The following is a 17216-nucleotide window of genomic DNA, read 5'->3' as shown; positions in this document are numbered from 1 at the left end:
CCTCCCAGGCACCTTACTCCCCTCCAGCACATCCCAAGACACCTATATGCAGGGCTCAAGATGACTGGACACAGCTCCCGCTTTCCAACCTGCAGCCTCCCTTGGAATGCTGTAAAAGCTGGCCACGTTTCAGGCACTACCTCTGCATCTCTCAAAGGGTGGATGGTGGGGAGGTGGGCGTTTTGTTCTAGTCCAGCTCCAGAACGTTTTCAAACATCAACACCCTGCCCTGAAGAAGAGCCACCCTGATCCCTGGGCCACGGTGGAATCTTGGGACACCCCAGCTCCTCCAAGGTGACCAGGAACTGCTGCTCCCTCCCAAGGAACCCAGGCTCTAGGGCAGCCCTCACCATGAAGGCAGACGAGCGAGGATGGGGACACAACACAAGCTGGTGGCAAGCTAGGCAAGCCCCACCACCCCCCGCCCCCAATGGCAGCGCAAAAGATGGAGTCACAAAACGCTACGGATGAGAGGCTCAGCCTCGTGCACCAGCCAAAACGCTGAGGGAGCTTCAAGAGACAGAAAATAAACCGAAATGACTCGCGGGAAGCCTGGAGGCGGTCAGGAGAGCCCCTGGTGAAGCAAGTGATGGAGTCGGCACTGAGCCAGAAGCAATGGAATGGCCCCGCCTGGAGATACAGATCAGATCATCTTACGCTTCTCCTGGGCCGACAGCCCTGTGCTGACTTCTTCAGCACTTTGTAAAGCACGTTGATCAAAGGTTCATTATTTTTTATCTGTTCCAAACAAAAAGGCAAATACAACAAATCGTAACAGGTAAGACATCAAATGACATTTGAAGGAGCCAGAATTTGGGGAACTGGCAAGGGGAAACCTTAAGGAGGATGTGCGTTGTGCAGTTCAAATGAGTGTGTCTCAGCCTGGTTATGCGGCTTCCCAGCCGGTGGACCTTTCCAGACTTCAGTTCCCTCATCCGTAAATGGGGGATCATAAGCGCTGCCTGAAGGATCTTCGTGAGAGTGCTGATTTCAGTGCCCATGTCCTTCCTGGTTCTGCCACAGAAGGCAAGAGGGGACTGCTTCTTCCCCTGTCCTCCCACCATCACATGCTGTAAGATACTGAATCTGTAGTTTAGAGTGGAGCCATGCATTAGTCTCAGCCCCACCCACCTTTGGTCCCTCAGACCCTCGCCTCCACACCTAAACCACTATGTCTTACCCATGATGCCAAATGCTTCCAGCTCCTTTGAGAAGGAACCGTCCCCACCCACCAAGACCCTGGATCTCAACCCTGCCTCCACCACTGAGATCACCCAGGAGCTTTAAAAGACTGATGCCTGAGTCCCACTCCAAGAAAACTTGGATGTAATTGGCCTGGGGTGGGGCCTAGGCACTGGGATTCTTAAAAGCCCTCCTGGGTGGGTCTGATGTGCAGCCAGGAGTGGGAATCACTCCACTGAAAAATGGTTCTCACACTTGAGCATGCTTCAGAATCATCTGGAGGGCTGGGCCCCACCTCCAAAGGTTCTCACTAGGCAGCTCTGGGGTGGGAGCCAAGACTGCTCATTTCTAACAGAGCCCCAGAAATTGCTGACACTGTTCATCTGGGATCACGCTTTGAGGACCACTGCTTTTAAACCATGTTTCTCAGCCATACCTACACATTAGCACACCTAGGGAGTGTCTTTCTTTCTTAAAGAGTAATACCTGAGTATTACCAATTAAATCAGAGTCTCTAAGGGGTAAGACCCAAGCATCCATTTTCATTGCTCTAGTTCATGACCAGCGTTAACAATCTCTCTTCAGAATAAAAGACCTCTGCTTACTGTTCACAAGAATCACCCCAGAGCTTGATTTTAAAAACACAGAATTCTGGGCATCATTTCCAGCGGTTCTAATCCAACAGAACCCTCCAGATCTGCAATTTTTTTTTTTTTTTTTTTTTTTGCGGTACGCGGGCCTCTCACTGTTGTGGCCTCTCCCGCTGCGGAGCACAGGCTCCGGACGCGCAGGCTCAGCGGCCATGGCTCATGGGCCCAGCCTCTCCGCGGCATGTGGGATCTTCCCGGACCGGGGCACGAACCCGTGTCCCCTGCATCGGCAGGCGGACTCTCAACCACTGCGCCACCAGGGAAGCCCCAGATCTGCAATTTTACATCAAGCTCCCAGATCATTCTGAGATAGATGGTGCTCCAGACCATGACTTAAGAACTCTGCTCCAGAAGCTAACTGGAAACAGACTCTGAACAGAGAAGCCTACATCTCAGGCTCTGTTAGGAAAAGTCCAGAGGCCAGCACCTGGAGCCACTGATGACGTCCCTCACTAGGGACAAGAGCCCCTTTGGGGCTGACTTCAATCTGCTCCACCTAAAAGGCACCACCTGTGTGGTTGCAGGTGCCCTCCCCCCACCTCACTTTACCAGCTGTGCTTCCCAGATGCATAAAAACAATTCAAGCCGTAAACAACAGCGAAACTTCATACCCCCTTTTCAGACCTGGCTCCAGTGTAGGGTTCTGAAGAGCAGAACATTAATGCCAGAAATACAACTCAGCGAATGCAACTTCAGGGCAGATGAGGTACATGGCACACGGAAGAAAGGAGGCAGGTGTGAAGTTGGTCACAGGGTTCGAATCTCAGCTGCATACCTTTGCAGAAGTTACCTCTCTGATACACGGGTTCCTGATTAGTAAGGTGGGGATAATAATTCTTATTTGCTCAAAGGTGCTGAGAGGATTAAGTGAGATAATGAACAACGGGTGCCCCACAATTGCCAGGCAAGGACAGATGCTTAATCAGCGTGAAACCCTTTCCACCCTGACACTGCCAAGTAAAATGCCAGGAAAGTAAACATTTCCAAAGAGGACACCAACACAGAGCACCTTCTAAGAGAGTGGAGTCTGCTTTTATTTGCTCACTTGGCACCCCAGCAGGAATGCTCACTTCAGGAGACCAAGCTCCACAACATGCGGGCAAACACCACCAACGGCTTCTGGAACCCAAGCATCAGCTGATGGAGGTGGAGGGGAGATGGGCTCTGGATCCTTAAGTCTGCGGCCTTTGGGACAGGGACGCGGGGGACCCTGTGCCAACCTGGTGGGGGCAGGGAGACCATCCTTCTCCAGAGAGGCTTACCTCTCCCGACAAGGACTCAGGAGGGACCTCTCACAAGAAGCTGGTCACAGCGGGGCTGTGCTTGGCACCATCTCCATGACCAGGCTGGGCTACACGGCCCATTCAGTTGTGTCTTCCGAGGCCCTCGTCTCAGGGACCCCACTGGGCTCGCGGCAGCTCATCTTGTCTAGCACGTCACAGGATCTCAAGAGTCAACGGGCCTGAGGGTTTTCCTGATCCAGTCACATCCCACTCAGTGCTCACCTGGCCTCAGCTGCGCCCCAGTGATGGGGAGGTCACTGTGACCTGTGGTGGCCCTTTTAGAGAAGTCTTTCTTCTACTCAACTAAAACCGTCTACTTGTAGCTGTGATCCGCTTGTCTTACTTGCCCCTCAGAGCCACGGAAGACACATGGTAACATGTTAGAGCTTATAGACTGTCTCTATGTCTTGCCTGCATTGCCCCCTTCCTCCTTCAACCGACCACACTGTAGCTGTGCTGCCTGCTGCTGTGTTTCTTGTTTCTGCCCAGTCTGCTTTCCATTAGGGAACCCCCCACCCTTCACTCCACAGGGAGGCTCGGCTGGGATGAAGCCAGCCTGAGTGTGCAAGTGGCCACGTTTCTTCCCTGGCCGTGTGGAAAGTGGAACAGTTGGTGGCATGGCCTGAGCTCCTGGAACGCAAGCCCTGGCTACGTGAACCAGTATATTCCCCTTGTAGCTCAGCAGGCTGATTTGGGTTTCGGACACCTGCCAACAAAAGCATCCCGCCTAATACACTCCTCAGACACAGTTCTTGCAGCCCCTCATCACCTCTCCTTTGATTCCAGCCCTTCCCTCGTCTGGATCCTGAAGTGAAACGTCCATCTGGGAACTCTACACCCCAGCTGGGTCTGAGCAGAGCAGGCCCACTGCCTCCCTGATTTGGAGGGAGGCCTGTCTCTTGGAGGGAGGCCAAGGTGATATCAGCCTTTCTGAATGATGACTCACACACAACACAAACCCCAGCATCTTTTCCCACCCATGTTGCTGGTAAGCCAAGTGTCTCTCACCTGCTGGTGCTGTTACTGGGGGACTGGTTCTCTAAGAGGAGCTTAGCAACTGAAGTAGCGGCTATAAGACCAGGGAAATTCTGGTATCAACACAGCTGTTTTTCAAGATAAACAGTGACAACTTCCAATCACTAGTTAATGTTTTGGTCACATACGGCTCCTAGCTGGTGAAAACACCCCAAGGATGCAACCTTTTCTCTATCACAGCATAAATATTTCCTGGCAGAAGGACCTCAGTTCAGCTCCACAAAAAACTTAATACCTTCGGGTCCACAGTAGTAGAAGCAGCATTGTAAGAGCGGCTGGGGGGCAGGGTGATTAAGAGTACCAGCTTCAGAGTCAGCGCTACTCCCAAGTACTGGCTCCCCCGTAACTACTAACGTGGCCTTGGGAGAGTCATTTACTTCTTTGAGCCTCAGTCAGTGAAAAAAAGATAACACCACCTCCCTTATAGGGCTACTGCCGCGGGTACATAATTTCACAGAAGTAAAACATGGTGACTGACACACACTTTACCCTCTATGGTTATTCCGCTTCTGTTGGCGGTCAGGACACAGACTCCTGGCTCTACTCTGCTATCCTATGCCTCAGTTTTTCTCTCTCTCTCTCAATCCCTTTTATTGAGCTCAAGTTCTATAATCTTTAAATAAAACCAAGCTGAGCTGGATCTTCTCTCCAGGACCAACTGTGAGGTCGGCTATCTCACACAAACAGGAATCAGAAGACACCTATTTCCTGTTACTCTGGCTCAGGCACTTTATGAGGTCCCCTCGCACCGTGCACCGAGCACGCTGAAGAGTGTCTCCTGGTACACCTGTGCTGCTGTGAGCCACGCCTCTCCCACAGACCTAGGTACATCGTGGATGCTCTACAAATACTTCTGTGTCACCTGCATGGCCCCGGGCATGGTGAGGCCAGGGAGCAGGGACATGGTGGTACACAGGGCAGGTGGAGGCCGGGGGCTGCTCCAGGTCAGATGGGGGAGGTGGGCATGGTGGAAGGACCTACCCAGGTTCAGAGCGCCGGAGGGAGGGCTGGGCTGCACATCTGGCCCACACCACCACGTCTGGGTACCGAGGCCTGACTACCATACTCACTCACTCATGCTCTACGTGATCTGAATACCACGTAAGCTAGAAAACGTCCTGGTTCTGAGAGACCCCTCCTTGTTTTGCTCATGTCTGAAAGCCAAGCCTGACTTTTCTTCACTGCACCTTCCTTCCTAAAGCTTCTGGACAATCTGTCCCCACTTTTCCAGCCACACCACCCTCACCCTGGCTCTCCCTGGCTCCCACAGTTCCCTTCCCTTTAACGTCAACCAACCTAAACCCTTGGCTCTGCAAGGCTCTGGACACACGCCACCTCCTCCAGAAGCCTTCCCAGCACCGCAGCCACAGTCATCCTCACTATCTCAGCTCTGAGCACTGGGCCAGACAAATCTTTATACGCTCATTGCAAAAAAAGTCTGTGTTATTTCAGGACGCTTTCTTTCCCCGACCCAGAACATCTGGAAGTTTCTCAAGGCCAGAGAGCCTCAATTTTTCTCTTCCATCCCCCCTAGCTTCTCCAGAGCTGGATACAGCACAAGTGCTCATTACCAGATACATTAAGTTAACTGAGGGATTCCTAATCAAAGGTGTTGATCTTGCCTCAGAGGGGGGAGGCCCCTCCTCTGCTGCCTTAGGACCTAATGTTCCTACCCCTGCTCCTACAAGGCTGGATGACAATCCCCAAGTTAAAAATATCTCAAGCCAGTTACACTGGGGACCGAGGGAGGCATGTCCCCCGCCGCAGTCACCTGGGTGTCCTCCCGCAGGGCCCTCTGCCCGCCCTCTCACACCCGCAGTTAATTAAAGGTCACATTCCTTCAGTCTTAAGTCATGGCTCAGGCATAAGAAGTGCTTTTCACAGTGGGAGCTTTCAGAGAGCTGTGGGAACAGAACAAAAGCAGCTCTCTTCCAGGCAGAATGCCTCTCGCTTCTCTAGCAGCTTTCCCAGCTCTGTCTGTGCGGTGGAGGCTGACTTAGAGCCTGAACGTCATCGCCTACAGGGTGGGGCCCGACGTTCATCTCCTAAACACGGATGGGAGGGATGGGAGACACCGGTACCCCTCAGAGCCACGTGATTCCATGTGGCACTTGCTCCCCACACTACAAAACCAGGCAATCCACCAAACTGCTTGTGCCTGAAAACACATCAGTGGCGCCCTGTGAAACAAACCCATCCCAGCCCCACTGGAGGCTCTGAAGAAGCAACTGGTTATTATACGGAGGAACCCTGTGGTTCTAACCAAGGACAGGAAGAAAGCAAGATCTCGTGCCCTCATTCTGTAAGCCAGAGACCTTACAGCAGAATTCGCAAGTAACTGAGAAGAGCCCAGAGTCTGAGGCTACGAGAAATAAGACTCTTCTAAAAGGTACAGACTTCCAGTTATAAAATAAATAAATCATGAAGATGTAATGTACAGCATAGTGACTATAGTTAACAATACTGTATTGCATATTTGAATGCTGCTAAGACAGTAGATCTTCAAAGTTCTCATCATAAGGAAAAAAAAATTTGTAACCAAGAATGGTGATGGATGTTAATTAGCTTTGTGATCATTTCCCAATATATACAAATATCTTTATGTTGTACACCTGGAACTAATACAATGTTATATGTCAATTATATTCAATTTAAAAATGAAATTTCCAAAAGCCACAGCAACCAAAGAAAAAAATCAAAAACCCCAAAACAAAAAATCCCCCTTCTGATTCAGACAGGAGACATCTTCATTTGAAACCCAGATTTGTAAGGCCTGCAAGGCCTTTGGCTTTGGGGCTGGTCTCCAATGAGGCTGACACTCTCAGAAAGGTAAGTGTCCCAGGACAGCAAGACCCCTGAAGCCACTCACCTTTAGGTCCAGGTACTCCAGGTCTTTCTTCAGCTGGAGGTAGGTATCGTCAGCCTTCAAATGAAGCAGAGAGAGAAAAAAGCCAGTTATGAACACCCAAGGTGTCCACAACTCAGGGCTTCACGGGCGACTCATTTACACCTGTGCAGCTTCGGGGACAAGAGACCACAGCAGACCAACACATCCAGGCCACAGAGGAAGCACACATGTCTCGGCGCAGCTCAGAGCTCTCTCAGCATAGTGGATCTCACAGGTCTACCATGTGGGGAAAGCCAGCTTGTTCCCACCATTGGCTGGGGACAGTTTGAGGAGGAGGAGGGAGACAGCACACATCCCACCAGAGGACCAGGCCAGCAGAGCAGCTGAGGCGGAGGCGAGCTCCTGAGACAGAACTAGAGAGGTCTACCTGGAAGAGGACATGCCACGCTCCAAACCTTTGCACTGGGCCACTTCACATGCATGAAGGAAAATGACCCCCTGACGGGTGCGGATGGATGCCTGGAAGAGGCATGGAGATGACCTAGGTGACCCGGGGAGGTTCCCTTTTGACCTTGGGTTCTAGAACGATAAGCACCAGGAGCTGCAGAAAGTTTCCTGAAAGCTTTGGCTCCGTCTGCTGAGCATGGAGCCAAGGTGGCTGGGTCAGGAGCTAGATAAGGAAGGTCCAGGCAGACCTGTCTGCTTGTGTCATCTCTGACAGTCTGTTGAGTTCTTCAGTATAATTACCAGAAACAGTGAGAATAAGGAAAAGACCCTTTGATTTCCTAGAACTTGTGCTTCCTATGTAATGGATCACAGAAGCTAACTGTGAGGGAGAGGGGCTACGAAAGCTTAAGAAAAAGAGTCCGGGCACTTTCTCAGCCAACTAAGGGGCCTCTCAGCAAGCCAAAGCAAGCCAGGGCTAGGAAGGTCCGAGTTTAGAGCTCTGATGTAAAACAAACAAAAATAAATAATGCAAAACGTTCAGGCAGCGCTTTTAAGCATGAGAAGGCCTGAAGGAGCACTGCCAGGGACACCAGTGGTTTGCAAGATCTTACTTCTGTCCCTAAACTGTCTCCTTACCCATCCCTACTTCCTCAATCAGCCCAGTCCTGCAGTAAGAGGGACAGAGCAATGTTACTAAAAATCACCCAAATTCACAAATTAGGATTTTTGCATGTGCTCCCTTATATTCATTTTTCCAAATACATTTCCTGTATCTCTCAGGTCCCACTAAAATAGGACAGGTAAGGATAGTGACAATTCCCTCAACCTCCTCATCTGTCCTCTGCCTACTTCTGTGCAGCTCGGGGGACCAGGCTCGTGTGGACCAGCATCTTCTTTAAGATGCTTGGGATGCCCAGGAGAACGACTGTCTGGCTACTCCTCGAGGAGCTTGCCTGCAACCCCTCATGTCTTGGAAACAGTTTAGAACACTGTGCCAGACAGGACCTGGAATCTGGCTCCAGCCTGCAGGCCACTAGCTGAGGGATCCTGGGCAAGCCACTTTCCCACCTGTCCTCCCTAACCTCTCCCAGGCTACTGTGAAATTCACTGAGATCAGGGGTGTGAAGATGCTCTGACAGTCAGCAGGGCACTATCCAGATGAGAGGGCACCATGCCTTCTCCCTCCAGGCTGACACACACCTCTCAGCATCCCAACGAGGACCCAAGGTGGCAACAAGGATGACAGTTAGCGCAGCCCTTGGACGTGACCACACACCAGCCTGGCAGTCATTACTCACAGGCAGAGAAGCCACAGTTCAGGTCCCTCACACCACATGCAGCCTCCTCCCCAGCAACAGGGGCGTGGGCCCCACGATGGCTGCACAGTGTCTGGCAGTAGCATCCAGTAGCAAACAGGCAGGAACAAGGGAGAGAGCCAGACAGCAGGACAGACTAGAGCACGGGCACGAGGGAGCACAGGCCAGCATGTCACTCCCCTGTCCCCGGGGCGGCCCCCAGCCCTGAGAGAGCCCACCGGCGCTGACCTGGCAGGTGGGAAAGGTCAGCTCGTGCTGCAGTAACTGGCTGATGGCGAAATTTCGCACCCTGGCCAACTTGGCCTGGTGCCGCCGTAACCGGGTGAGAAGCAGTGAGAGCTCCTCCAGCTGCAGGTGTGTAGACACATCATGAGGAAATGAGGCACCGCAGGAGCACGACGCTGTAATTACTCTTCGCCCCGGTGCCGGCACAGCATTGATGCGACACCATTAAGTAATTATTGCATTAATTCTGTCATTAGGACAAGTAAAGGCACCGGCAGAAAAGGGGCTGCAGGAAGTAGTTTTTATCAGGAAACAGCCACCAGCAGTGCAACCTCACCCAGACTTGAGTTTTGAAGACAGTGAACTAATCAAAGCAAAGACCAGGAAGAAAGGAGAGGAGCTAACCGGAGAAAAAGGCAGGTGGCTGGAAAATGCTGCAGACAAAATGCTGCCCAAAAGAGAATAAACACCACAGTCTCCTCCACTTCCCCCGCCACCCCCACCCCCACCCCCCGCTCTTCCGCTGACCTCAGGAGGTCCCAATGCCAGCGGGATGGGCCTGAGCAAGTCATTCGACCTCTGAGTCTCAGTTTCCTCATCTCTAAAATGGGGATTGCATCTGACTGGCTCAGGGGAGAATTCTGATGAGATTAGCCCTTTGAAAGCTGGATAAGATCAGTCGCCTGGAGGGGGAGAGGAGGTGCTGCTTACCGATTTTCCATGTAAACTGGGAGCACTGACAGTGTGGGTCATGTAACCCATGGAGGGCATGGAGCGTCGGTCCAGATGAGAGGAGTTCTGCAGAAGGGGAGACATGGTCACACGGAGAGCCGGGCGTGGAGGGGGGCGGGGGCCAGAGCCTCTGCCACTCACTACCAGGGCAGCCAAGCACATGGCACGGCACCTCTCTCAGCCTCACTCTTCATCCGTCAAATTGGGATACACATCTTTCCCACCAGGTTATGACAATGACAAACTGTGAGAGCCCCTCCGGATTTAAAACTTAAGTCAGGTTATTATAAATAATTGAACTAGTTAAACACAGACATCTTTCCCTGCCTTCCAAGCTGCAAGGAAGCAGACTTCTAGTTGTGTGACCGTGTGCAAGTAACTTCATCCCTTAATGCCTAAGAGTTCTCACGTGTGAAATGGGCATACGGGTATCCCCTGCTTTACAGAAGTTCGCTTTATGCCACTTTGATTTTACAAAAGACCTACCTTTAGCACCTGATAACCGAAATCCAAAGGGGATTTTCACTTTCACAGAAAATGTAATTGCTTCTTTGCTTTATGCCACTTTGGCTTACTAAAGGTTTCATAGGAACGCTCTACCTTCAGATAGCGGGGGAAACCTGAAATAATAGCACCTACCTCATAGGGGTGTTGTAAGAATTAAAGCCTTTAGCGCTACACCCAGCGCTAAAGTACAGTACTACGTAAGTGTTACCTACCGTTATCCTACATTGCTCAAGTTTGTGTTCAAACCATGTGAGGCTCCTAACGTCCTAATGCTGGGCCCCAGCAGCCCGGCAGGGCGTCCGGAGTCTCACCTTGGTGGTGTGGCCCCATGTCTTCCTGGGAGAACCGCTCAGTGAGATGTCCACACTCCTTCTCCGGTCCGGTGGCTTCACAGTGACCCTCTCTGCTGGCGTGTGTGGCCGCCGGGGTGGGAAGGCCCTCATGGGTCCCGGGGGAGGAATGTCCGAGGGAGATGGAGGCACAGAGATGGAGCGGGGCACCTCTAGCATGCTCCTGCTTCGGCCCTGGTCGGTGAACTCCGGGGAACCGGCACAGATGGGCGCCGTGGGGCTGCCGTGCCGGAACTGCTGGCGTTGCTGCCACTCGTAGAGCTGCCACACCGTGCCATCCCGGTGTGCCCGGCGCTCCTCACTCGACATCTTCAGGTGGCTGGCTCGGTCCTGCGCGTACTTGTAGTCACTCGGCAGGTTGCGGGGAGGGGGCGAAGAGCCCCCTGAGGGGTGTCGGCTGCTCCTGGGAAGAGTCTGGTAGTTTTCTGGGAAGGACAGGGATTGGCTGGGACCATGGCGAGGAAGGGTCTGGTCCAGGGGCAGGCTGAGGAGAAAGGAGAGGACAGGTAAGAGGACCAGCAAGGGGTCTGCTGGGCTTCTGGAAACACAGCTAGGCAAAGCCACAAAGCCAGGCACGTGAGAGAGCCCTGTATGAACCCCAAAGAACAATCAACGCAGACACCCAGGACTTCAGTCACTTCTTCCCTTTGCACAGGATTCCTAAACCACTTTATCCATCAACCTTGGAGGGTCAACCCCCCTACCAGGCCGACTTGGCTGCCCCACTTCAAGTGCAGCATGATTAAACCTGCCTCTCTCTCTTGCCATCAGTCAGCTTTTCCATCAGGTATGCATATCTCTAGGCGATGCCTCATGATTCTCCCGGTCACCAAGATGTTCCCCAGCACCAAGCCCTGGAGGTTCTTAAAGGAAGTGGCTGGCATCAGTTCCTTTCTTTCCCTATTACTTTAATCCAGATCCTGATTAACTACCTCCACCCAGACAACTCTGAGACCTTCCTAACTAGTTTCCATGCTGCACAGAGTCAACTGCTTGGATATAATCACTCCTGTGCTCCAAAACCATCAATGGCTCCCTAATGCTTATGAAATAAAATCTAACCCCCTTCTCCTGATACTCTCAGCCCTCTAGCACCTGACCTCAACCCACCTTCCCTTCCTGCTGTTTTCTCACTGCTCCTCCTACCCGGGCCAGGATCAAATTGGGGCAAGTTGGCCGTCAAGGGTCCAACACTGAAGGAGGCACCCCCCTCTCAGGTGCACCCCTGCACTTGCTGGAGCCTGAGTGTGAGGGCCTCACCCTAATCTTGCCTGGCCTCCTACACACTTGGACAACTTTCTGCAGTAGAAAAAGCAGAGGAAGTCTGACCTAGGGTTGAATCCACTGGCTGTGTGACCTTAGGCAGCTTACCTGACTGCTCTGAGCCTCAGCTTCCTTACAGATAACACGAGGACAGAGCTACCTGCCTCCTAAGGCTGCCCTGAAGAATACATGAGACAGGAAGAGAACACAGGCTCCTTGCCTGATACACAGGCAGTACCTTCACCAGTGGGTGCTCCCTTCCCACTTCTCTCTCCTTACTCTCATCATACTGTTCCTCCTTCCCCTACCTGTATGGGCTCACCTTGCCCTATCACCAAATCTCACTCATTCTCCAGGTCACTGTCCCATGCCTCTTCCACAGAGGCCTTCTGCAATGCCACAGCCCTCAGGGTTCCTGCCCTGCTCTGACCTAGTTACTGTACAGTCTGTAACTTTTCCAAGGTCCTGTATTGATGTAACCTTTTCCTACCCGTAAGCTGTCTCTTCCCCAGACAAGCTGTAAATCCTCGCTGGGCAGCAACCGTGTCTTACACTCTGCGGTGTTGTCCGCGGTCTGAGAAAGTGCTGACACATAACCAGCCCTTCAACAAATACTCCAGCACACAAAAGCCGGATAGGATGGTGAAAACTACTACCGACCAGCCATCTTATTTTCTGAAAGAAAAATTCAGCAAGGGCCAACTACAGTTTTATTAAGCTTTAAAAGTCTAACCTGAGAGGCAGCAGGATGTAAAACGGCCAGGTTCTGGAGTCAGGCCTGGGCTGGAATCCTGACTCTGCCTTTACCTATCAACTTTATCTAACAAATCTTTATACAGCGGCGCTCACCAGACCTTGTTCTAAGCTCGAAGTGTAGTCCAGCAGCATCAGCACCACCTGGGAGCTTGTCAGAAATGCAGGTTATCAGGCCCCACCTGAAATCAGGAACCCTGGGGGTGGGGCCCAGCCACCTGTGGTTTAACAAGCCCTCCAGGTGGTTGATGTTTGAGAAGTGCTGTTCTAATTGTTTTTTAACTCATTGTATCACCCTCCTTACTGTAAAATGGGGCTACTAAGAACCATTTAATAGATTGTTGTGAGGATTAAAAGTAGTTGTCATTCAAAAAATGGTGGCTTTCTTCTCCCTTTTTATCGTTATCTTTGCAATTACGGGAAGTAATTTTAAGATCTCTTCAGCTTGCCCAGCTTGTCTCCTTGCCACCAGGTGGCAGGGTTTGCTATGGATTTCCCAGAGTCAGAGGGGAATGTGTCTCTGAGGAAGGGGCAGTGCCTGAACCCTCAAACAGCAGTGGTGGCAATGGCAGAAACCAGGCTGGGGGCTTACCCCGGGGAGTTCATGACTTTACTAACCATTGCTCATTCTGCCTGAAGCAAAATGCAAACGATGCGAAGCACGTCCCCAAAGACCCCAGTGCAATGGTGAGTCCTGGTGCCAGAGGCCAAACCACAGTAACCAACGGATGGTGGAGGGAGGGACACAGGAGGTGGGATTGTAAGACTAGGTAAAGGTCACCCTGGAGCAGGCAGGAACGCGCAGAGCAGCTCTGTCCTAAGAGCAGATCCATTTGCTGGCCCCCAACCCCAGCTTTATCCAAAAGAAGGCTCGAGGTCTCCTGCCCTCAAATCCCGCTGTGCCATGGGGGGCTCCCTTTCCAAAAGGCACCTATATATTCTGATATAGCCCCTATAAAATGGTCATATCGAAACATGAAATCAAGTTTTATAACCAATTACTTATGCAGCAGGCAGTCCTTACCTGAGCTTCCACATTGGTTGTGCAGGACTTCCACGTTTTACTCTGTTCCTCGTGGTAATGTTTGCATCCCTGACTCAACACCCACCCCTGCCATTTTATTTTACAAGTATGCATTACTTTAAACACCGGGGAAAAAATGGAAGGCTAGAATTTCGAAACAACCTCATAGAATGGGGTAAGATTCTAAGGGTGTATCAGTCTGTCCTTGCAAACCATCATTCTAAAGGAGTTTAAAAAAGTGAAATATAAATATACATCTCCAAGCACTAAAAGAACAATTAGAAAGAATTCCCTGTGTGGTCTAGAGCCGAGAATATGAGATCATATTACAGTTCTAATAACCCTCCTTCCAATTTAGCACAGTTTCAATCATACACAGAGCAGGGATATCCCTCTTCTGTACTATCAACAGGAGGAGGTTCCTTTATTAAGCAGCCAGAACTACTTATTACTTGACTGTAAGAAATGACAAACACATCTTTAAGGAAAAAAATAAAGATAACTCTGATATGCAATATGCTACAAGGGAACAACCAGCTACAAGTGAACGATCAGATGCTGAGCACTCTGCTTACGCAGAGGCTGACGGCTTTCTTCTCAAAGGGTCGTCTTCAATCCCTCACGTTTACTTTTCAGCCCCCTGAGAACTATTTCTATCATTAGACTGAGATTCCTCTTACTGAGTGCTCAATGACCTTCAAGGCCAACAAACTGTTTTCATTTAGACCTAATGTCTCCCTGCCCCTTAGATAAGAAGGGCTCGAGCTCCCCCCTCACATCCTAGGGACAGTCCGACGCCTTCCCAACCACCTCTTATCTCCTTGCAGTTGACTTCTCATCCTTTAGCTCCCCATGTGCCCCCAGCCCTCATTATGTGTAGCAGAATAACGTAGGTCTGTGGGCTGCCAGAGTTATGTAGAGACATTTCACAACCACAACTTATAACTTACAACTTATACCAGCAGTGCAGCTTTGCAAACTCCTTTCTGCACCCCTGCCAAGAAGGGTTTCTCAATGGCCATGCCTTCCTTCTGGTTCCCTTTGGCCTTCCCCTCGCATTACTCTGCCTCCTGACTTAACTTCAAAATTCTAGTTCTATTAAGAAGGTCTACTCATCTAAGCCCATCAAGAAGCTCAGTGGAACCAAAGGCCTCTGCTACTGAGCAGGAGACCAGCAGAGAGACCCTGACATTCCAGATTCTCCTTCCGTGGTACCCAGCCTCCTTAGAAGGCACCACATCCAGGGAGCAGTCTCATGCTGCCCACTGGACTCCTTCCAAATGAAACTTCCCTCACCACACTCCGGTTTTCCTCCTCCATCTTCTGCTAGACTTCTTTATGCAGACTCTGCTTTTGCCCACCCCCTTGGACTGGAGATCCTCAGGGTTCTGCCTTTGGCCCTCTGCTATTGTTCTAAGCTAGTTATTCTCAACCCTGATTACATGCTAGAATCACCAGGGGTGGGGGTGGGGGGTTTGAAAACTCCTGATGTCCAGGCTGAAATTCGGATCATCAGAATCAGATTTTCCAGCATGGGACCCAGGCCTCAGTAAATGTCAAACCTCTCATATATACTGGTATCACCTGGAGAGCTTTTAAAACAGACTGATGCCCTCACCTTGCCCCACACCAAATAAGGCAAAATCTCTTGAGCAGGGCCTCAAATGACCAAATTGTGCGGCCACGATTAAGAACCACTGCTCTAAGCATTCAACCCTCAGTGATCTTGACTACGGCCAGGGCATCAGTTTCCACCTCCAGGGCAATGACTTCCAAATCTCTCCCTAAGCTGAACCCACATTCGCTATAACCTACGGCTTATCTCCACCTGGCCACTCCACAGGTACCACATTCCCCTTCAAGCTCATTTCTTTCTCCCATGCTCACATCTTGTGCACAGCGCCACATGCACCTATTAACCAAGTCAAACTTGAATGTTAACCTCAACTCCACCTGTGGCCCTCCTCACCTTCCAGCCGTGGATGAATCAGTTTCCCAAGCCCTATACCTACCCAATCTCAACGTCTGTGTATCCCATCCAACCCCTCCTCACAATCCTCACCATCTTTACCGCTTTTGTTTAGGTCTTCTTCGCCTCCTACCCCAAATATGACCACCTCATACTTGGTCATGTTCTTTCCAGACTCTTCTCCATTTAACCATCTTCTCTATGGTCACCAGAGCAAGCAGTTAACCTAAAACAGTAGTTTTCAGAGATGATGTGGGGTGGGGAAACAGGGACACTTTTGGTGGGGTATAAACTCAAACAGCATTGTTGAAGGTCAATTTTGTAATATCAATCAAAATTAAAATCACATATATCCTTCAACCTAGTTATTCCACTTCAAGTAATTTGTTCTTCAAGTATACCTGCACTTGTTTGCAAAGACAATTAAGCACGGACATTCACTGCAGCATAGTTTGTAATAGCAAATGTTTATAACCAACCTAATTATCCATCAATAGGGAAATGGTATAAAGATCACTGTAGATGCATACAATGCAATACTCTGCACCATTTCAAATTAATAATATGTCTAAATGTGCTGATATAGAGAGCCAAGATATCTTAAAATATCTATCGATATATTTATTGATATATTAAGTGGAATGAAGCAAGGTGAAGAACATGGATTTTTGTTTTGTTTTGTTTTTAATATAGTGGTTGGTCTTTGGGGAGTAGATCTAGGTTTCTGAAATAAAATAGGAGACACTTATTTTTCAGTATTTATCCATTGGTCTTATTTGGATTTTTTACCTTGTAAGTATATTACTGATTATTTGAGGGTACTGAGCAAAGAGAGATTTACACATTTAGCTATGAATTTGGCGATGAATTAGTAATGGGTACAGAGAAAACTAAGCAAGCTATAAGCATGAAAATTATCAATACCAGAAAATAAAAAACTGTACCACAAATGAAATTTAATTATTGTATACTACATGGCCCAGCTGTGAATATTTATACTTCACATTATATAATAATGTAAAAACTGACTAGTGATCTAAACAAAAATTATGCTATAACTATATTATGAAGCTGGGATAAGGGTAAGTGTGTCTTTGGAAAGGAAAGGTAGAGGGGGGAATAAGAGTCTTGAATCTTTATCACCTAGAGTAGAATGTTGATAGCTAATTAAAACTGAAAACTCAAGAAACAGCAGTATAAGTTATCTTATTTGGAAATATAGAGATAAATACATAAAACTACTAAAAGAATTGAAAGTGGTTGCCTCAAAGGTGGTGGAATCAGGAATAGGGATGGATGGGGTCATACTACTTAAATTCTTAAAACTATATACAGGTATTACTTTAATAAAAAAAAGTTTTTTAAACAAGGGGTAATTAAAACTGCCATTCTGGGCTTCCCTGGTGGCGCAGTGGTTGAGAGTCCGCCTGCCAAAGCGGGGGACGTGGGTTTGTGCCCCGGTCTGGGAAGATCCCACATGCCGCGGAGCGGCTGGGCCCGTGAGCCATGGCCGCTGGGCCTGCGCGTCCGGAGCCTGTGCTCCGCAACGGGAGAGGCTACAACAGTGAGAGGCCCACGTACCGCAAAAAAAAAAACCAAAAACCTGCCATTCTCATTTTGGGTGGGGTACAT

At 49.9% G+C, this 17216-nt stretch overlaps 1 protein-coding gene across 5 annotated transcripts in view; it reads right to left on the bottom strand.

Annotated features, from left to right (window-relative positions):
- Nucleotides 1-17216, bottom strand: part of PLEKHA7 (pleckstrin homology domain containing A7) — a 210458-nt gene that overhangs the window by 28486 nt on the left and 164756 nt on the right. For all 5 annotated transcript variants that reach the window (XM_060303467.2, XM_060303468.2, XM_060303469.2 and 2 more), the window contains 3 exons: nt 10537-11059; nt 9698-9784; nt 7020-7073 (listed from right to left, as the gene is read on the bottom strand). In XM_060303467.2, the coding sequence (XP_060159450.1) occupies nt 7020-7073; nt 9698-9784; nt 10537-11059 (664 nt within the window). The remainder of the gene's footprint in view (nt 1-7019; nt 7074-9697; nt 9785-10536; nt 11060-17216) is intronic.

This window comes from Globicephala melas, chromosome 8, assembly GCF_963455315.2.
Source record: "Globicephala melas chromosome 8, mGloMel1.2, whole genome shotgun sequence".
NCBI lineage: Eukaryota > Metazoa > Chordata > Mammalia > Artiodactyla > Delphinidae > Globicephala > Globicephala melas.
The sequence above is the reverse complement of the archived record's forward strand: the minus strand, read 5'-3'. Positions and strand labels throughout refer to the sequence as shown.